Raw genomic sequence first — 19,730 nt, 5'->3', positions numbered from 1 at the left:
AAATAACTATTGTGATTATATTGTGAGAGTAAATGTTACACTAAATAATTAACTCTAGAATACTGATCGACACTGCAGAGAGTTAAACAAGTCACAGGGTTATTTTCCATTAATACCGTACAGAGTGAAACCCAATGACGCAGAGTTAAATATCAACACTAAATATGAGCAGATACAACTCTAAAAAAAAAACTCTGTTGCCAGAGTATGTTTTACTATTTTTAGACTGGGACCAAATGTTAACTGTAGCAGAGTTAAATCTTTTTCAATTAAAGTCAAATTTACTCTTCCGTTTTTTATTGTGTGAGGTTTGAGGGTTGCTTCCTCCACTCTCTCAGATTGAGAAAGACGGATGTAATCCATACTATGGTCAATGCTGACTGCTTAGTTTTGTGTTACAGGTCTCTCCTTTTCAGAGCTTTGAGAAGGTAGGCTACATAGCACCGACCTCTGGGTAGAGAGCTTATCAAACATGAGAAAGTGGGACCTTTATTTTAATAGATTCCCCAAAAGTCTTGTCAATCTTCCTTGAAAAAGCCAATCTATTTCATATGCTGGACATACATTTTCATGAGGCTCATGAAAAGTGACATTAAGTTTTAGGGCACCAAATACAGAACAGTACCCGGGGTTTGTTTCATATGGTTTCTTTTCAGAAATGCATTAAAATACATGAGTGTCTTGAAATCACAAAGTGAATAGGAACGGTCTGGCAAGGTGATGCAGGTATTGTCATTAGAGCGGTCAAACTCATTTCCTGTGATATTAAACTCAAGTGGCTAACAAGAGGCCACTGTGGCCCTGCTCTTGTGGTTCTCACTGTTATGGTATTCCATCCCAGCATGACTGCTTTGTGCCATAGAAAATGTCAATCTTTCTCAAACAACGAATTAATTGATCAAATAAGTAATATTTTGCTCTCCTCTCCTTATTAAATGTGTTTATGGCTTTGTACTTGAATTAGCCAAAGTGTACGACCGAACGAATAAGGCTATAAAGAATATATTGGTAGTAACAGCTACTAAAAGCTATTAGGGGAACTTCTCATACATAAACCGTATTCTTCCTAAATGGTTTATTGAAGATAATTTCCCTGTGTTACATTTACGTTGGGGTCAAGATTTGGTGATTGTATATGATAGCATTACTGAACACAGACACAGATATTTTGACACGATGGTCATATGACACGAAAATAGAGGTCTTTGGCCACATCAGCAGTGGGTTTGACATTTCGAAAGGACAATGCATTGTGTGACGGCCCTGAATTTTTCTGAACCGTCTCAGTGCTTCTCCTTCCAATAGGGCGCTTCCCCTTCAATTCCCAATTAAATAGGGCTTCTGCTTCCAATAGGGCGCTTTCCCTTTAATTCCCAATTAAATAGTGCTTCTGCGTCCAATAGGGCGCGTTCTCCTTAATTCCCAATTAAATAGCCAGCATCAAGCTGCACAAAAGTGGGATTGTGATGGAGACGTGAATGGGGATGTGTTATACACTCAGTGACAAAGCGTCTCTATTCCGTTTGTTTTGTAGCCTAATAGAGTTTACCCAGGATCGGATCCACTCTTTGCGTCCGTGGACGACACCTCTCCGTTCTTCGTGGCCTTTCTCCGCTGGAGATCTGGTGACAGATTGGATTGTCTGACTGACTACAACCTTTTTGTATACGGTATTTCATTTGTTTTGATGTGATGTATGCTGTGATGATTTATGTAGTTAGTTGTAGTTGAGGACTTAGTAAGAGTTGATACTCTTTAAAGTTGTGTGGTGAAATCATTGTTATTGATTGTATGATTAATACTGGGTTTACGCTACACTTGAATGAACGGACAAACATTGCGTGACAAAGGTCACTTGAGTTCCCTGAACTCCTTTACCGGGCTAGACTCTTTTTTTCTTCTTTTTTTTTTCTTCTTTTTTTCTTTTTAATTTCTTTTTTTAGGCCCGAGGTACAGGACATTTCTGGAGGAATCAGAACGCATTGTGTTATATTATTATATGTGTGTGTAATCATTTGTTGGTAATACAGCCCATGCAAAATAATACAGTTGTTTTTCTTTCCAATGTTTTTAAGGGTTTATGAAAAGTTTATTTCCATCCTGACTTTTACATAAGTCCTTTGTACCAACTTGACTGACCAGATGGGACTCATTCCCTCCCCAACCAAAAGGAGAAACCAATGTTTTCTCTGGCAGACACAACCTACCTGGCACCCCTATAAATGATAACCTCATGTCAAAACTGTTACAATATGTAGAAAATACATAATCCCTACTGTAAAATATGGTGGTGGATCTTTGACGTTATGAGGCTATTTTGCTTCCTCTGGTCCTGGGAACTTTGTTAAGATCAGTTGCATAACCATGAACTTTACCAAGGACAAGGACATTTCAGCCAAAACCTGGTTGTCTCTCCCAGGAGGCTGAAACTTGGCCGCAAATAGATCTTCCAGCAGGACAATAACCCCAAGCACACATCAAAATCCATAAAGAAATGATTAATTGACCAAATAAAATCAACATTTTGCAATGGCCATCTTGGTCTCCGGACTTGAAAACCTGTGGTTTTGAATTGAGAGGGCAGACCATAAGTACAGACCAAGGATCTGGAAAGATTCTGTATGGAGGAATGGTCTAAGATCCAGCCAAATGTGTCCAATATCATAAAATACAGGTGTTTTAGGAAAAGGCTCAGTGTTGTTATCCTCACAAGGGGAGGGGGCTGGAGAATTGAAAACAGGGGATCCAATATATTTTTTTGTATTACTTGCTAAACAAAATCTTTCTCTGAGAAATTGTATTAGTATAAAAATCTGTATTTTTAAAATGTTTTGAGCATACAATACAGCTCATTATTCGTGTTATTTATTTTACAGGTCTTTTTTTGCTCATCTTTATCAAGGGACGCAATAATTCCGAACCCCACTGTACATTGTGTGCGTATATATATGCAGGTGTGTGTGTCTTGTGAGGTGTTTTATGCGTCATAAGTGTGAGTGAAGTGTTTAATGTGGAGCTCATTAGCTGTGTGATAAGAACCACTCCATGGAGTCTGGAGTTTGGGGATTAGCAAAAAGCAGATAAGCAAAGTGATTTCTCCTTGCTTAAGTTTGTTTTTCCAGGGGTCGCTTCAGAACATGATATTGTGTGTTGTACAGCATGTGCGTATGAAAGAGAGAGGGGGGGGGGGTGCGCGAGGTTCACTTCAGAACACGGTACACTACTCAGACTACCTAGATTTGAATCTGAAGTGTCCGTTTCCACTGATTTGATATCAAGACCACAGAAACCCATACTGTATGCACACTTACTGTTCACCCCTGCATCACCTTCCTTTGTGTTAGATGACCAGCTAATGAAATAAGAAAAGACAATTGGAAACAGTCATTGTAATCTGGACATACGCTCCAACTCTTCCTCTCTTTTCTCCATCTGTCTTTCTCTTTTTACCCCTTTCTTTCTCTCTCTTACCTTCTCTCCCTTTCTGTGGTTTTGTGTGTGTGTTTTTTGTATTCCTCTCTCTATATTCTTTCCTCTAAGCCTTTCTGGTACAGTAATCCAGCTGAGAGGCTTTGTGGGGTGATTTGGCCGCTGGCTGATCGCAGGCAATCTCTCTGTTAAGTGATTCACCATCCAATGATCAGAGATTTCCTAAGACTCAGCTGGGACATGCTGAGGACGAAAGAGGGTCCTGAGTTCTTTAGTAAAGGAAAGAAAATGAAAATATTTACCTTGTAGAGAAGACATGAGTGGAGTGTCTTCAAAGTATGCTGTAAGCATGCAGGCATAGTAATGTGTTGATGGTCTTATTTTTCACATCAAGTCAGTGTGCTCCAGTGGGAATTCTAACACTACTTTTCACCCCTCGAACATTGTTGCTCCTCTTTGATACCTGCTCGTGTGCCAGAGGTGGCAAGTTGCCCAGAGTCACACTCCAGCGTGTGTGTGTGCGAGCGTGCGTGCGTGTGCATATATGTGTGTGTGTGTCAGTCAGGGAGAGGTCAGAGCTTCTGATTAGGCACATTTTAGTGACAGATCCAGGTTTGGTGCCGGGGGATCTGTGAGTTACACAGTTAGGGAGGCTTGCATCATTGAGTTACTTAATTTATGTCAATCAGGGCTTTTAAATAAAGGAAATCAACGTGCGTGTGTGCGTGTGTGTGTGTGTGTGTGTGTTTGGGGGTAGGGGTGGTTGGAGGGAGTGCTGTGGCACCTGTTGTTCAGTAGGACATGGACACAACCTAGATAGATGTATGTATAGAATGTCCTTAAGGATCAGGTATCATCACAGTAGGACAAAAGCTTTCAGAACTCACTGGCCTCACAACAAACAGGCAGGGATGAGTAGGTTACTTTCTAAATGTAATCCGATACAGTTACTGGGCACAGACCTCAATTCAACGTCTATTCCAAGTTGGTTCAACGTAATTTAATTGCAATGACGTTGAAACAATGTTGATTCAACCAGTGCCAAGTGGGTAGTTAGTTACCTGTCCATAATTGTAGTCAGTAACCTTTGGATTACCCAAACTCAGTAGCGTAATCTGATTACTTTCAGTTACTTTTACTTTCCCATTAAGAGGCATTAGAAGACAAAAAGGACCCATCAAATGCATTTGGTTTGTCATCATAGTGGTCTCTGACTTGTGGTCCGACTCATTCAGGTGGAAGAAAATTAAACTTGTGCCTTTTTTCAATACTGAATTCAATGTCATTGAGAAAACAAAGGTAAAAAAAATTGCAAGTATGCTTTATCAATTTAAAAATAATCCAAGATATAATAATCACATTTTTCAAAAGTATCTGTAAACTGATTACAATATTTATGCTGGTAATGTAACTGAATACATTTTCTTTTAAATCAGATTATATGTAACTGATTACATGTAATCGGTTACCCCCCCCAACCCTGCAAATACGCACGAGCACACTCACATCTCAACTGCAACTATATTCAAATGCAACAATTAATTTAAATGGCTAGCGTCCCAGGCTGTAATGTACTAATGGAAAATGTTTTTATTAGGACAAAGAGCGAGATCCTAACCAGAAATTCCGATTTAGAGTCTGGCCGGCTCTCATTGGAGTAGACTGTGGCCAATCAAATGCCGACATTGTGGTACTGGGGGAGGGGCATGCAAAATAGTTCCTGGATATTCATGAGGGCCAGCCCTAGCTTAGAGTGCTCTATCATAGAGCTAGCCACAACAGTTAAGACCTCACTGGCTGGAGTGTCAACACTGCTGCTAGAGGGAAGTCAGTGAGCGCATGAGAAACAGAGACACACAGAAACGGAGAGAGGGAGCAAGAGAGAGAGAGAGACTGTATTTCCAGTGAAAGTGTGTGTATAAGAGAAAAACAGAGATTGGTAGAGACACAGAGAAAGAGTTATAGGGAGACACAGACCAACTAAAGAAAGAAAGAGGAAGCTGACAGGGATCGTTGCTCCTCAGAGTATGGTGTCAAAGAGCACATGGATTTAGTAGAGCTGTACCTCCCTGAGTGTTTCACCTATCACCCTGACACTGAGTAAGTACATGGACTATTCTGATCCATATTCTGTATGTATACAAACTGTCGGTGGAGTGTAAAGAAAGTTAGCACAGTGATGTTATTTAGGTAATGGTAAGCATTGAACAGTGTGCATGTGCACTACGACTTGCTGTCTTGTTCTCAAGTGAAGACGTTACTTTGGGTGTTTTTATTTGCTATTTGGTGTGGTGGCGTCTTCTATGTCAGTAGAAGCACATCTGTGTGAAACAAAGGCAGTGGGCTGTCATATGTAGTAGTTATTTAGGGAACAAGTGTACCTCTTGGATTTTTACTGAAAAAGAGTGTGAATGAGAGGATAACTTTGACAGATGAAACCCACATACCTGAGCTGAGGGACTAGGTCTGAGAGGGAAATAGAAGGTGGGAGGGAGGGAGAGGAGCAACAGGGTGTGAAAATGGAGAGTTGGAAGTGGCTGAGAAAGAAGATGAGGAAGTAGAGAGAGATGAGGTGAGGAAAGCAGCGAAATGTGTGGTATCTTACCCCCTGCAGAGCAGTGAGGATCAGTAAGGGTCCGTAAACTGCTGCAGACTCTAGTCTACAGTCGTTCCACTAGTATGCTGGTGCACTGAAGAATTGTACTTACAGTTGTGATGGCTTTTGCCACAATTTTTATATACTACTGTGTACTCTTGAACTTGTTTTTATCACTGAATATTCCAACATTGTACAAGTGGAAAAATAACACAACTGTCCAAATTGAATATTTTTCTTACTCCCTGTAACAGGTTACTTAATTGATCATTCATAATTGTTAAATGAATTACCATTATCATTTTGTTTACATGTTGGTTGTTATCAATCTGCATTGTGTTGTGTGAAGCCTTAACACTGCAGAGAGAGATACGCTTCTGTAGGTTGGTGTTATTAGCTATTTGTTGCAACACTGAAAAGCAAATCCTGTTAACCCTGTGATAATACAGAACTAGATAACAGCTCAGATAAGACCCTAACCGGAGGATAACAGGATATTAGACATTGAGGAAGAGTGACTGACAGAGAGAGGGAGATGGAGGAGGGGTGAGAGGGGTGAGTACAGGATGCAGAAACAGAGCGCTTTTATGTTTTGTGTAACTATGTGTTGTTGATAGTGTAATTACAGTGAAAATATGTGGTCCTCTGTAGCTCAGTTAAAGCTGCAATATATATCTTCTTGGGTGACCCGACCAAATTCACATTGACAGATATATAACACACACTTCTTTCTCATTGAAAGCAAGTTTAAGAAGCAGTAGATCTGTTCTATGTGCACTCTTTCTATGCTCCCCATTCTTAAGTTACGTTTTAGCGTCTTTTACTTTCGGTTTTGTACACCAAATTCAAACGGCTGAAAATACAATATTTTTGGTCATATAATACATATTTCACAACAGTTTAGATGGTACAATGATTCTCGACACTATACTTGCTTGTTTTGTCACATAAACTGAAATTAAGTGACCTATTCAAATTTTTTTGCAACCAGGAAATGGAGCGATTTCTGCATAGTGCATCTTTAATAGAACATGGCGCTTGCAACGTCAGGCTAGTGTGTTCGATTCCCGGGACCACCCATACATAAACTGTTTGCACGCATGATTGTAACTCACTTTGGATAAAAGTGTCTGCTAAATGGCATATATAATATACTGGTATAGGAGAAGTGTTACCATGTTTATCCCCTTCCCCAGTCTGTCGAGACATAGGCTGTCATTGGAAATAAGAATTTGACCCAAAAGGTCCACCCCTTAACTGGTTTAACCCAACATCTCCAGCACCAACTGATTTGACCCAAGCCTTTTACACACTTAAACTAAGAGTCATCAGTGATGCTAGTGTTTCAGCTCAGGCCTGATACCTCATCTCCTATTGGCCCATTAGGAATCACCATGCACAAGACTCCTTTGACCCAAATCACTGACAAGGGGGTCAGAGGCTAAATGAGCAAGTTAAGGAGGATGCATAGCTAGAGTAACCTAAATCCACATCTACCAATACTTGACATCTTTGATAATCGTTTAGGTATGTGTTATATATATTTTTTTCAAAATGAACTACTAAACGAATGGGCACAAAAACAAAATATACCCAAATAATAATTTAAATGAGACTTGAATGTATGGTTTTTCTACCTGCCTTTTAGTCCTGCAAACAATTTGACACATTCCCTCACTCTACCTCTTTTTCCTTCCCTGTGTGTGTGTCTGTGTGTGTCCCCGTCTCTCTTGTCCTTTTGGTCATCGTCTGTATTGTGACTGCTCATTTGAGAGTGAGTGTTGTCTCCTCTCGTTGCTTTTTCCTTTCTTTCTACACACCCCGGGTTAATGGCCCAGCGATTGAGCCCTTTCTTTCTCTCCCTTTCTGTTTTTCACATTCTCTCTATCTGTCTGCTCCCATCTTTCTGTCTGACCGTCAGTCGTTTCACGCTGCATTTTGCTCTTTGTTTCCAAGGTGCAATTAGAGTTGTTTTGGATACGAACACACTCTCACACACTCACACACACAGCCTGTTACTTTATAATGTTCCTCCGAGACTGTGATTTACACCCAGAGTCTATGGGAACTGCGCTAACAGGGCTTTGATGAGCTTTTTTGAAGAGCTATAGATCTGTCAGGTTTAGATACCACACCATGTTTTACCATTCCACTGTAATACTAATAATGCATTATGGGGAAATTCCGACCCGAGTTAAGTGCGAGTAAATGGAACGTAATTCCCTTTTTATGCACTTTTCTCTCTATGCATACTTAAGCATGAGAATAGCATATTCACCCGCTATTCATTTGCGGTGGAGATCACAGATATGGAGGCGTGGCTGAGGTGTCGAGAGATAAAGCCGTATTCTGACCTTGATTTAATTCCATAATTATTCCACCACCTTTTAAGCGCGAGGAAACCATGAATAAGGTCGAGCGAACCTGCCGGTTCCATGTGGAAAAAGCATCTATCTTTTTTTAAGATATAAATAATACCATTCTCCTTGCACTGTAATTTATGCATTGATAATAGCTATTGACAAGAGCTGGGAAAATGAGTAATCCGTTTGGAGAAGGGGATTGTAAATTCACATAGCAATTGTTTTAGATTATTTTTCTTCACGATCCCTGGAGACGAATGTGAAACCAGTCATATTGAAGCAAACCAGGGGTGAAAGTAAAACAAAATAAAATGTCAAGAAAACTGTTAGTTATTATACTATAATTTATCATTACCGCATGTCAGAGGCAGGAAAAATATGTGAATGGACTTGAAAACGGGTGGTATAGCCTACGCACCAAAATGCGATGTGGTTCGACAAGAACACTGACATTTTGCCAAGGCAGAGATGGGTGGCCGATACGAAGACGCACGAAAAACAGTGGACGCATAAATTATAGCCTAATAACAATTGCCAAATGTCATTAGGACTACATGTTTTGTGTAAATTATGTCTCTTTCCATTCACCACTGTTTGGAGGCTGGAAATATGCTGTTAGTGGACGAACATGCATTGGTACCCTAGTAAAGGAGCCCTTTGAAGTTATATTTATATATTTTGTAAAACTAAAATTAGAGGGTAGAGCAGCTTTAAAATATTGCAGATTGTACCTTCCATCAATGTAACTGTCTGCATCATTTCCAATCCCCAATATATATATATATATATATATATATATATATATATATATATATATATATATACAGTGCCTTGCAGAAAGTATTCGGCCCCTTGAACTTTGCGACCTTTTGCCACATTTCAGGCTTCAAACATAAAGATATAAAACTGTATTTTTTTGTGAAGAATTAACAACAAGTGGTACGCAATCATGAAGTGGAACGACATTTATTGGATATTTCAAACGTTTTTAACAAATCAAAAACTGAAAAATTGGGCGTGCAAAATTATTCAGCCCCCTTAAATTAATACTTTGTAGCGCCACCTTTTGCTGCGATTACACCTGTAAGTCGCTTGGGGTATGTCTCTATCAGTTTTGCACATCTAGAGACTGAATTTTTTTTCCAATTCCTCCTTGCAAAACAGCTCGAGCTCAGTGAGGTTGGATGGAGAGCATTTGTGAACAGCAGTTTTCAGTTCTTTCCACAGATTCTCGATTGGATTCAGGTCTGGACTTTGACTTGGCCATTCTAACACCTGGATATGTTTACATTTACATTTACATTTAAGTCATTTAGCAGACACTCTTATCCAGAGCGACTTACAACCATTCCATTGTAGATTTTGCTTTATGTTTTGGATCATTGTCTTGTTGGAAGACAATTCTCTATCCCAGTCTCAGGTCTTTTGCAGACTCCATCAGGTTTTCTTCCAGAATGGTCCTGTACTTGGCTCCATCCATCTTCCCATCAATTTGAACCATCTTCCCTGTCCCTGCTGAAGAAAAGCAGGCCCAAACCATGATGCCACCACCATGTTTGACAGTGGGGATGGTGTGTTCAGGGTGATGAGCTGTGTTGCTTTTACGCCAAACATAACGTTTTGCATTGTTGCCAAAAAGTGAAATTTTGGTTTCATCTGACCAGAGCACCTTCTTCCACATGTTTGGTGTGTCTCCCAGGTGGCTTGTGGCAAACTTTAAACAACACTTTTTATGGATATCTTTAAGAAATGGCTTTCTTCTTGCCACTCTTCCATAAAGGCCAGATTTGTGCAATATATGACTGATTGTTGTCCTATGGACAGAGTCTCCCACCTCAGCTGTAGATCTCTGCAGTTCATCCAGAGTGATGTGATCATGGGCCTCTTGGCTGCATCTCTGATCAGTCTTCTCCTTATATGAGCTGAAAGTTTAGAGGGACGGACAGGTCTAGGTAGATTTGCAGTGGTCTGATACTCCTTCCATTTCAATATTATCGCTTGCACAGTGCTCCTTGGGATGTTTAAAGCTTGGGAAATATTTTTGTATCCAAATCTGGCTTTAAACTTCTTCACAACAGTATCTCGGACCTGCCTGGTGTGTTCCTTGTTCTTCATGATGCTCTCTGCGCTTTTAACGGACCTCTGAGACTATCACAGTGCAGGTGCATTTATACGGAGACTTTGATTACACACAGGTGGATTGTATTTATCATCTTTAGTCATTTAGGTCAACATTGGATCATTCAGAGATCCTCACTGAACTTCTGGAGAGAGTTTGCTGCACTGAAAGTAAAGGGGCTGAATAATTTTGCACACCCAATTTTTCAGTTTTTGATTTGTTAAAAAAGTTTGAAATATCCAATAAATGTTGTTCCACTTCATGATTCTGTCCCACTTGTTGTTGATTCTTCACAAAAAAATACAGTTTTATATCTTTATGTTTGAAGCCTGAAATGTGGCAAAAGGTCGCAAAGTTCAAGGGGGCCGAATACTTTCGCAAGGCACTGTGTATATATATATATATATATATATATATATATATATATATATATATATATATAAATTTGTTCCAACATCATTACAATTTCCTATGATATTCCTTCCTAATTGGCTCAATAACATTATGGAAAAATGGTTTTTTCTATAGATATGGCAACTTCTCTCTTGCTGAAAAAAGGGTTATATATATATATATATCTCACACATACAGTTGAAGTCGGAAGTTTACATACACCTTAGCCAAATACATTTAAACTCAGTTTTTCACAATTCCTGACATTTAGTCCAAGTAAAAATTCCCTGTTAGGTCAATTAGGATCACCACTTTATTTAAAAAATGTGACATGTCAGAATAATAGTAGAGAAAATGATTTATTTCAGCTGTTATTTCTTTCATCACATTCCGTCAGAAGTTTACAATACATTCAATTAGTATATGGTAGCATTGCCTTTAAATTGTTTAACTTGGGTCAAACGTTTCGGGTAGCCTTCCACAAGCTTTCCACAATAAGTTGGGTGAATATTGGCCCATTCCTCCTGACAGAGCTGGTGTGACTGAGTCAGGTCTCCTTGCTCGTGCATGCTTTTTCAGTTCTGCCCACAAATTTTCTATCGGATTGAGGTCAGAGCTTTGTGATGGCCACTCCAATACCTTGACATTGTTGTCCTTAAGCCATTTTGCCACAACTTTGGAAGTATGCTTGGGGTCATTGGCCATTTGGAAGAGCCATTTGCAACCAAGCTTTAACTTCCTGACTGATGTCTTAATTTTGCTTCAAGATATCCTCATAATTTTCCACCCCTATGATGCCATCTATTTTGTGAAGTACACCAGTCCCTCCTGCAGCAAAACACCCCCACAACATGATGCTGCCACCCCCGTGCTTCACGGTTGGGATGGTGTTCTTCGGCTTGCAAGCCTCCCCCTTTTTCCTCCAAACATAACGATGGTGATTATGGCCAAACGGTTCTATTTTTGTTTCATCAGAGCACAGGACATCTCTCCAAAAAGTATGATCTTTGTCCCCATGTGCAGTTGCAAACCATAGTCTGGCTTTTTCCCGGCGGTTTTAGAGCAGTGGCTTCTTCCTTCGAGCGGCCTTTCAGGTTATGTCGATATAGGACTTGTTTTACTGTGGAAATATATACTTTTGTACCTGTTTCCTTCAGCATCTTCACAAGGTCCTTTGCTGTTATTCTGGGATTGATTTGCACTTTTCACACCAAATACGTTCATCTCTAGGAGACAGAACGCGTCTCCTTCCTGAGCGGTATGACGGCTCCGTGGTCCCATGGTGTTTATACTTGCGTACTACTGTTTGTACAGATGAACGTGGTATCTTCAGGTATTTGGAAATTGCTCCCAAGGACTTGTGGATCTACAATTCTTTCTGAGGTCTTGGCTGATTTCTTTTGATTTTCAATGATGTCAAGCAAAGAGACACTGAGTTTGAAGATAGGCCTTGAAATACATCCACAGGTACACCTCCAATTGACTCAAATATTGTCAATTAGCTCTCAGAAGCTACTAAAGCCATGACATAATTTTCTGGAATTTTCCAAGCTGTTTAAAGGCACAGTCAACTTAGTGTATGTACACTTCTGACCCACTGGAATTGTGATTTAGTGAAATAATCTGTCTGTAAACAATTGTTGGAAAAATTACTTGTGTCGTGCAGAAAGTAGATGTCCTAACTGTCCTGCCAAAACTATAGTTTGTTAACAACAAGAAATTTGTGGAGTGGTTGAAAAACAAGTTTAATATCTCCAACCTAAGTGTATGTAAACTTCCAACTTCAACATGTATGTATGTATGTATGTATGTATGTATGTATGTATGTATGTATGTATGTATGTATGTATGTATGTATGTATGTATGTATGTATGTATGTCAAACGTTTGGACACCTACTCATTCAATGGTTTTTCTTTATTTTTACTATTTTCTACATTGTAGAATAAGAGTGAAGACATCAAAACTATGAAATAACATAGATGAAATGGCTGATTCTTTTATAGAATATCTACATAGGCCAATAGAGGCCCATTATCAGCAATCATCACTCCTGTCTTCCAATGGCACATTGTGTTAGCTAAACCAAGTTTATAATTCAAAAAAGGCTAATCTGGCCTTCTTTAGACTAGTTGAGTATCTGGAGCATCAGCATTTGTGGGTTCGATTACAGGCTGAAAATGGCAAGAAACAAAGACCTTTCTTCTGAAACTCGTCAGTCTATTCTTGTTCTGAAAAATTAAGGCTATTCCATGTGAGAAATTGCCAAGAATTCAAGATCTCGCACAACTCTATGTACTACTCCCCTTCACAGAACAGCGCAAACTGTCTCTTACCAGAATAGAAAGAGGAGTGGGAGGCCCCGGTGCACAACTGAGCAAGAGGACAAGTACATTAGAGTGTCTAGTTTGAGAAACAAATGCCTCACAAGTCCTCAACTGGCAGCTTCATTAAATAGTACATGCAAAACACCAGTCTCAACGTCAACAGTGAAGAGGCAACTCCGCGATGCTGGCCTTCTAGGCAGAGTTGCAAAGAAAAAGCCACATTCCAGACTGGCCAATAAAAATAAAAGATTCATGTGGGCAAAAGAACACCGACAGTAGATAGAGTAAGATTGGAAAAAAGTGTTATGGACAGACGAATCTGAGGTATTCGTATCACAAAGAAGAACTTTCGTGAGATGCAGAAAAAAATAAAAGATGCTGGAGGAGTGCTTAACATCATCCGTCAAGCATGGTGGAGGCAATGGGACAGTCTGGGGGTGCTTTGGTGGGGGTAAAGTGGGAGATTTGTACAGGGCAAAAGGGATCTTGTCACGAGAATTATGTTCTCAATGTTCATAACCAAATCAATTATACTACTCAGTCTGCAACCCATAATTTGTAGGATACTGGATGAATGAAACAGACAGAGGCCCAGCTAAAATAGTCCAAATGTTTATTCACGGGCGTGCAAGTTAAGTTGTACAAAAACATTCATTTTATACTAGCTCCTTACGCACATACTTTTGCACACAAACGGAATTCATATGCACATACATTTGCACACAAACAGTAGGTATCCTACGCACATACTATATCAATACCCATCCGACAAAGATTAGGGACCGTGAGAAGCACTCACTGCCCTTTCCAAATCTCTCAATGGCCCCTAGCCAAGGTCTGCACCAAATATTGCTCAGACAGTCTGTGTTTAAGATACTATAGAGACATATTGTACAGATACACTAATTCTGACTAAAACTACACATAATTTATTCTAATTTTACTGACAGACTACACACATCAATAATACGTGGATGATTCTAATGTATTTCATTGATTCTAATCAATTACATACAATTATATAGTTTCAGGGTGGAACATTCTGTTCATTCATTTAAATGTATAAATTCCACCAACAATCCACCCTTAATGACTAAATAATACACCCTGATACATCAATTGTATACAAGGATAATCCAAACCAATACTTGTATGTACATTCAATATTCATCAATGACTGTTATAGGCCTATATCCATTAAAAGAAACGGCACCATCTCCTAGGCCTGGAGGCCTGTATTCGTCATCCCACTGATGATGATCGGAATCGGTCTGTACCTCACCATCTGTTGCGTCATTGACCTCTCCAGAGTCCTGGTGATCAAACCTCTCATACACGGAATCAAATAACATCCATACAGAACCAAAACACTCCTACAGGTGAAAGTTGCCCACAACACAGTGATTATGACATTTTTCCATTTCTCAAGCACACTATCAAAACAATTTGTTAGAGACTTATCCACCCCCGAGTTCTCTGCTAATTCGTGAGCTAATGTGGTTAACTTGTTATGGCTGCAATCCCACTACCGGGATCAATATGACAACTACCAGTGAAAATAGAGGGCGCCAAATTCAAACCACAAAAATCTCATAATTACAATTCCTAAAACATACATGTGTCTTATATCATTTTAAAGTTAGTCTTGTTAATCCCACCAAAGTGTCCGATTTCAAATAGGCTTTTCAGCGAAAGCACTACAAACGATTATGTTAGGTCTCCACCAAACCACAATAAGCACAGCCATTTTCCAGCTAAATATAGCCTTCACAAAAACCAGAAATAGAGAGAAAATGAATCACTAACCTTGAATTATCTTTATCAGATGACATTCATATGACTTCATGTTACACAATACATGCATGTTTTGTTTGATAAAGTTCATATTTATATAAGTTTACATTGGCGCATTACATTCACTAGTTCCAAAAACATCAAGTGATTTTGCATAGCCACATCGTTTCAACAGAAATACTCATCATAAATGTAGATGATAATACAAGTTATACACATGGAATTATAGATATACCTCTCCTTAATGCAACCACTGTGTCAGATTTAAAAAAAAAAAAAACATTACGGAAAAAGCAACCCATGCAATAATCTGAGACGGAGCTCAGAACAATAGCCAAATTAGCTGCCATGTTGGCGTCAACAGAAACTAGAAAATACATGATAAATGTTTCCTTACCTTTGATGAACTTCATCAGAATGCAGTCCTAGGAATCCCAGGTCCACAATAAATGCTTGATTTGTTCGAAAATGTCCGTTATTTATGTCCAAATAGCTAAAGCAAAAACAGGTTTATCAAATGTTTTGCAAATTTGATCAAAAATATAAAAAACTGAAATACCTTATTTACATAAGTATTCAGGCCCTTTGTTATGAGACTTGAAATTGAGCTCGGGTGCATCCTGTTTCCATTGATCCAGAGCTGTCTGCCCAGCCAAACTGAGAAATCGGGGGAGAAGGGCCTTGGTTAGGGAGGTAACCAAGAACCTGATGGTCACTTTGACAGAGCTGCATAGTTCCTCTGTGGAGATGGGAGAACCTTTCAGAAGGACAACCATCTCTGCAGCACACCACTATTCAGGTGTTTATGGTAAAGTGGCCAGACGGAAGCCACTCCTCAGTAAAAGGCTCATGGCAAAAGGCACCTGAAATACTCTAAAACCATGAGAAACAAGATTCTCTGGTCTGATGAAACCAAGATTGAACTCTATAACCTGAATGCCAAGTGTCACGTCTGGAGGAAACCTGGCACCATCCCTACGGTGAAGCATGGCGGTGGCAGCATCATGCTGTGGGGATGTTTTTCAGTGTCAGGGACTGGGAGACTACTCAAGATTGAGGGAAAGATGAATGGAGAAAAGTACAGAAAGATCTTTAATAAAAACCTGCTCCAGAGCGCACAGGACCTCAGATTGGGGCAACGGTTGACCTTCCAACAGGACAAGTATACAGCCAAGACGACGCAGAAGTGGCTTCGGGACAAGTTTCTGAACGTCCTTGAGTGGGCCTGGACATGAACTGAATCGAACACCTGAAAATATTTGCGCTTCGACGCTCCCCACCTAACCTGACAGAGCTTGAGATGATCTGCAGAGAAGAATTGGAGAATACAGATGTGCCAAGCTTGTAGCATCATACCCAAGAAGACTTGAGGCTGTAATCGCTGCCAAAGGTGCTTCAACAAAGTACTGAGTAAAGGGTCTGAATACCTACGTAAATGTAATATTGCAGCGTTGCGTCCTGCCTAAGACCAGCCATTAGCCGTTGGTATATTGGCTATACCCCCCGTGCCTTATTGCTTAAGTAGTTATGTTTTGTTTGTTTTTATTCCTATCCTTCTACTACCCTCAACCTCTCTCATCTATTTCTGAAGACCATCCAGTTTGATTTCTATTTGCCATATATTTTTAACTGTTCTGTTTCACAAAAGTTCTGAACCTATATACATTTTATGGACACGGTATATTTTACATTAGATATCTTGTTGTTATTAGTCCCACCCTTCAGCTCCACTCAATCCCTCACATCTGTCTCTCAACACTATCCATATTGGATTGTTTCACAAAAGTTCTGAACCTTTCTATTCTCATAGTTTCTACAGATGGTAAATTAAAGAAACATTTCTGCTAAAAGTGTTATTATATTATTGATCGATAGACTACTTGCTGATTTGAAAAGTAATTGTCAATCTGCAGTGTTAGCTCCAGGTAAATGTTGCAATCCTTCAGCCATTCCTTGACCTGCGTCCAAAAACAAGCTACATATGGACAGTACCAAAGCAAATGATCTAATGATTCTGTCTCTTCGCAGAAAAATCTGTGGAGCTGAGATGGTTGTATCCCCAATATATTTAATTGGCTGAAATAAATAATTCTTAGTTTTGAATCCGGCGTTGTTTTGTTTATCAGTTCATAAATCATGTACCATGGAATCGGTACATCGTAAATCTCCATTTTGGGTCATTAAATTAAATTGTTTTTTAAATTTTATTTATTACAATTTTCATTAACTAATTTTGGTATTTTAATGCAGGGCCAAGAGACAATTTCCTTACTTTCATCCCTTTCCACTTGCCTCTTCCATTTGTGCGGTAATGCCTCAATTTGTTGGTTTTAATTCTGGATTCCAGAGACATTTCCATATAATTTTGTTAGCTGCATGTGTGACATAATTCCACCAGTCCTATTTATGATAGAATTTACAAAGATATATTTTTGAACCTTTTTTCACATTACATTTTTTTTGATCAATTAGTTTATTTCAGTTTAACCACAATATTTGTTGTATTATTTGTTTTGTCTTTTCTGGTGGATAAATCTGAAATTGCAACCAACTTTCTGTGGCTTGTTTAGAAAATAGTGTTCATTTGGAGATTATTTCATTTTCATATAAACGAAAGTGAGAGGTTGTTATCTGAATAAAGGGGAAAAGGCCATTCTTGAACATGTGGTGAGACATTCTTACTAATCTAGCAGAGAACCAGTTTTGGTTTAAGTATACATTTTGTATGGCTGACATCTTTAGTGAGAGGTCTAATGCTTTAATATTTAATAATTTCTGCCCTTCAAATGTATATTCATTATATAAATAGGCCTGTTTAATTTTGTCTGGCTTGCCGTTCCAAATCAAATCTAATTTGATTTTCTAATATAATTAATAAAACAGTTCGCTAGGTGTAGGCAAGACCATAAGCAAATAGGTCAACTGTGATATGACTAAATAGTTAATCAGGGGGATTTTTCCACAAATAGACAGGTATTTTCCTTTCCATGGCAGCAATATCTTATCTGTTTTGCAAACTTTCTATAAACATATTTATTGTCGTGAGAATTGTTTTATTTCGGAATATGTATACCGAGTATGTCCATCACCATCAGACGATTTTATTGGTAAACTACACAATAATGTAAAAGTTGTATTTTTTTGTGATCCAATACGTAATATCACTAATAATAATTTGTTTGTAATCCAGAGAGGTTAGAAAAAGTATCTAGATCCTCTATGAAGCTGTGGAGGGATCCAAATTGTGGATTTAAAATAAAACGTGAATCACCAGCGTACAATGACACCTTTTTGTTTTTAAGCCTTGCATTTCTAACCCCTTAATATTGTTGTTGGATCTGATTTTAACAGCTAACATATCAACGGCCATAATAAATATATATGGTGATAGTGGACAACCTTGTTCTACTCCTTGACGGTTTAATACTTTCTGAAAAGTAGACATTATTTACTATTTTACACCTAGGGTTACTATTCATAACTTTAACCCATTTTATAAGAGATTCTCCAAAATTGAAAGATTCTAGGCATTTATATAGAATTTCCAGTCATACTTTATCAAAAGCCTTTTCAAAATCAGCTATGAGTACCAGGCCTGGTTTCACAGATTTTTCATAGTGTTCTATTTTTTCCAGTACTTGTCTTATATCATCTCCAATGCATCATCCATGTAAAAAAAAAACTGTCTGATTAGGATGAATAATATCTGACAATATCTTTTTAGTTCTATGCGCTATGCATTTTGCTATAGTTTTTATAGGCTGACAATTTGTTAAATGGACTGGATCTTTATATTTACCACATGGATCCTGTTTTAGTAATAATCAAATCAGACCTTCTTGTTGAGTATCTGATAATCTACCATTTCTATAAGAGTGGTTAGGAGACCCAAGATATAGGCTTCTGTAGGGCTGAACACATTCAAGTGTTATAATTATATATACCCTGGATTTTCTATCATGTTAATATTTGCCACTATCGGGAGCCACTATCGGGAGCCACCATCAGTAATAGCCACAAGCATTTATAAGTGTCACTTTATTGTTCATTTCCTTCATTTCGTAGCCTACATTTTGCGTTGTTCCATTCCATTTACCTTGCTTTCCTATGTCATGTCCGTGCAGTCGTTCCTGGGGGTCGCTAGCATTAGTAGATCATATTAGGCTAAAGTTGTGCAATAATTTGGGACATGTAGACTTTTTTTCACCTTCCAATATTTAATGGATGTAACAATTGAATATGGCAATTTACAGGATGAGTCAAACCACTTTTTGATTCAACGCTATAATTTGTGCCGTAAAGGTTCTCCAAACAATTTTTTATTTATTCATAAATACTTTCCTATTTATAAATACTTTCCTTACCCTAAAAAATATACAAGATCTAAGTATTTTTAAATCTACCAATTGGTGCTAAAAAGGAGATAAATATGTTTTCTTTTATATGGCTTTCTTTCATTGATTCCTAATATTCTGAACCATTCTCTCCATATATTCCAGTGAGACAATTCAAGGTACACCAAATGTAAAGGGATAGCTTTAGATGAAATTGACTAAAACCCTATGAAAACTCCATGAGAAAATCTATTGGCCAGCAAGTAGGACGTTTTCCAGTGGTTTAATTAAATGTATTCAGTGCGCGCAAGGGAACCATGCCTGCAAAGCCAGTTAAGCACCTTCATAAGGTAAGTTGGAATTCCAACTACTGAG

General features: G+C 38.6%; 1 protein-coding gene across 2 annotated transcripts in view; it reads left to right on the top strand.

Annotated features, from left to right (window-relative positions):
- The first annotated feature begins 1,461 nt into the window (after positions 1–1,461).
- The window catches only part of LOC118398581 (estrogen-related receptor gamma-like), a 39,581-nt gene continuing 21,312 nt past the window's right edge, over positions 1,462–19,730 (top strand). The window contains exon 1 of one of the 2 annotated variants that reach the window (XM_052470880.1): positions 1,462–1,670. Coding sequence is in view for 1 of the 2 variants with exons in the window: in XM_052470878.1 (XP_052326838.1) it covers positions 5,474–5,529 (56 nt within the window). In the remaining variant the exon portion in view is untranslated. Of the gene's footprint in view, positions 1,671–5,211; positions 5,530–19,730 lie in introns of those variants that run through there. The other variant, XM_052470878.1, reaches the window with a different exon arrangement.

Source organism: Oncorhynchus keta, chromosome 19, assembly GCF_023373465.1.
Source record: "Oncorhynchus keta strain PuntledgeMale-10-30-2019 chromosome 19, Oket_V2, whole genome shotgun sequence".
In the NCBI taxonomy this organism is placed as follows: Eukaryota; Metazoa; Chordata; class Actinopteri; order Salmoniformes; family Salmonidae; genus Oncorhynchus; species Oncorhynchus keta.
The sequence above is the reverse complement of the archived record's forward strand: the minus strand, read 5'-3'. Positions and strand labels throughout refer to the sequence as shown.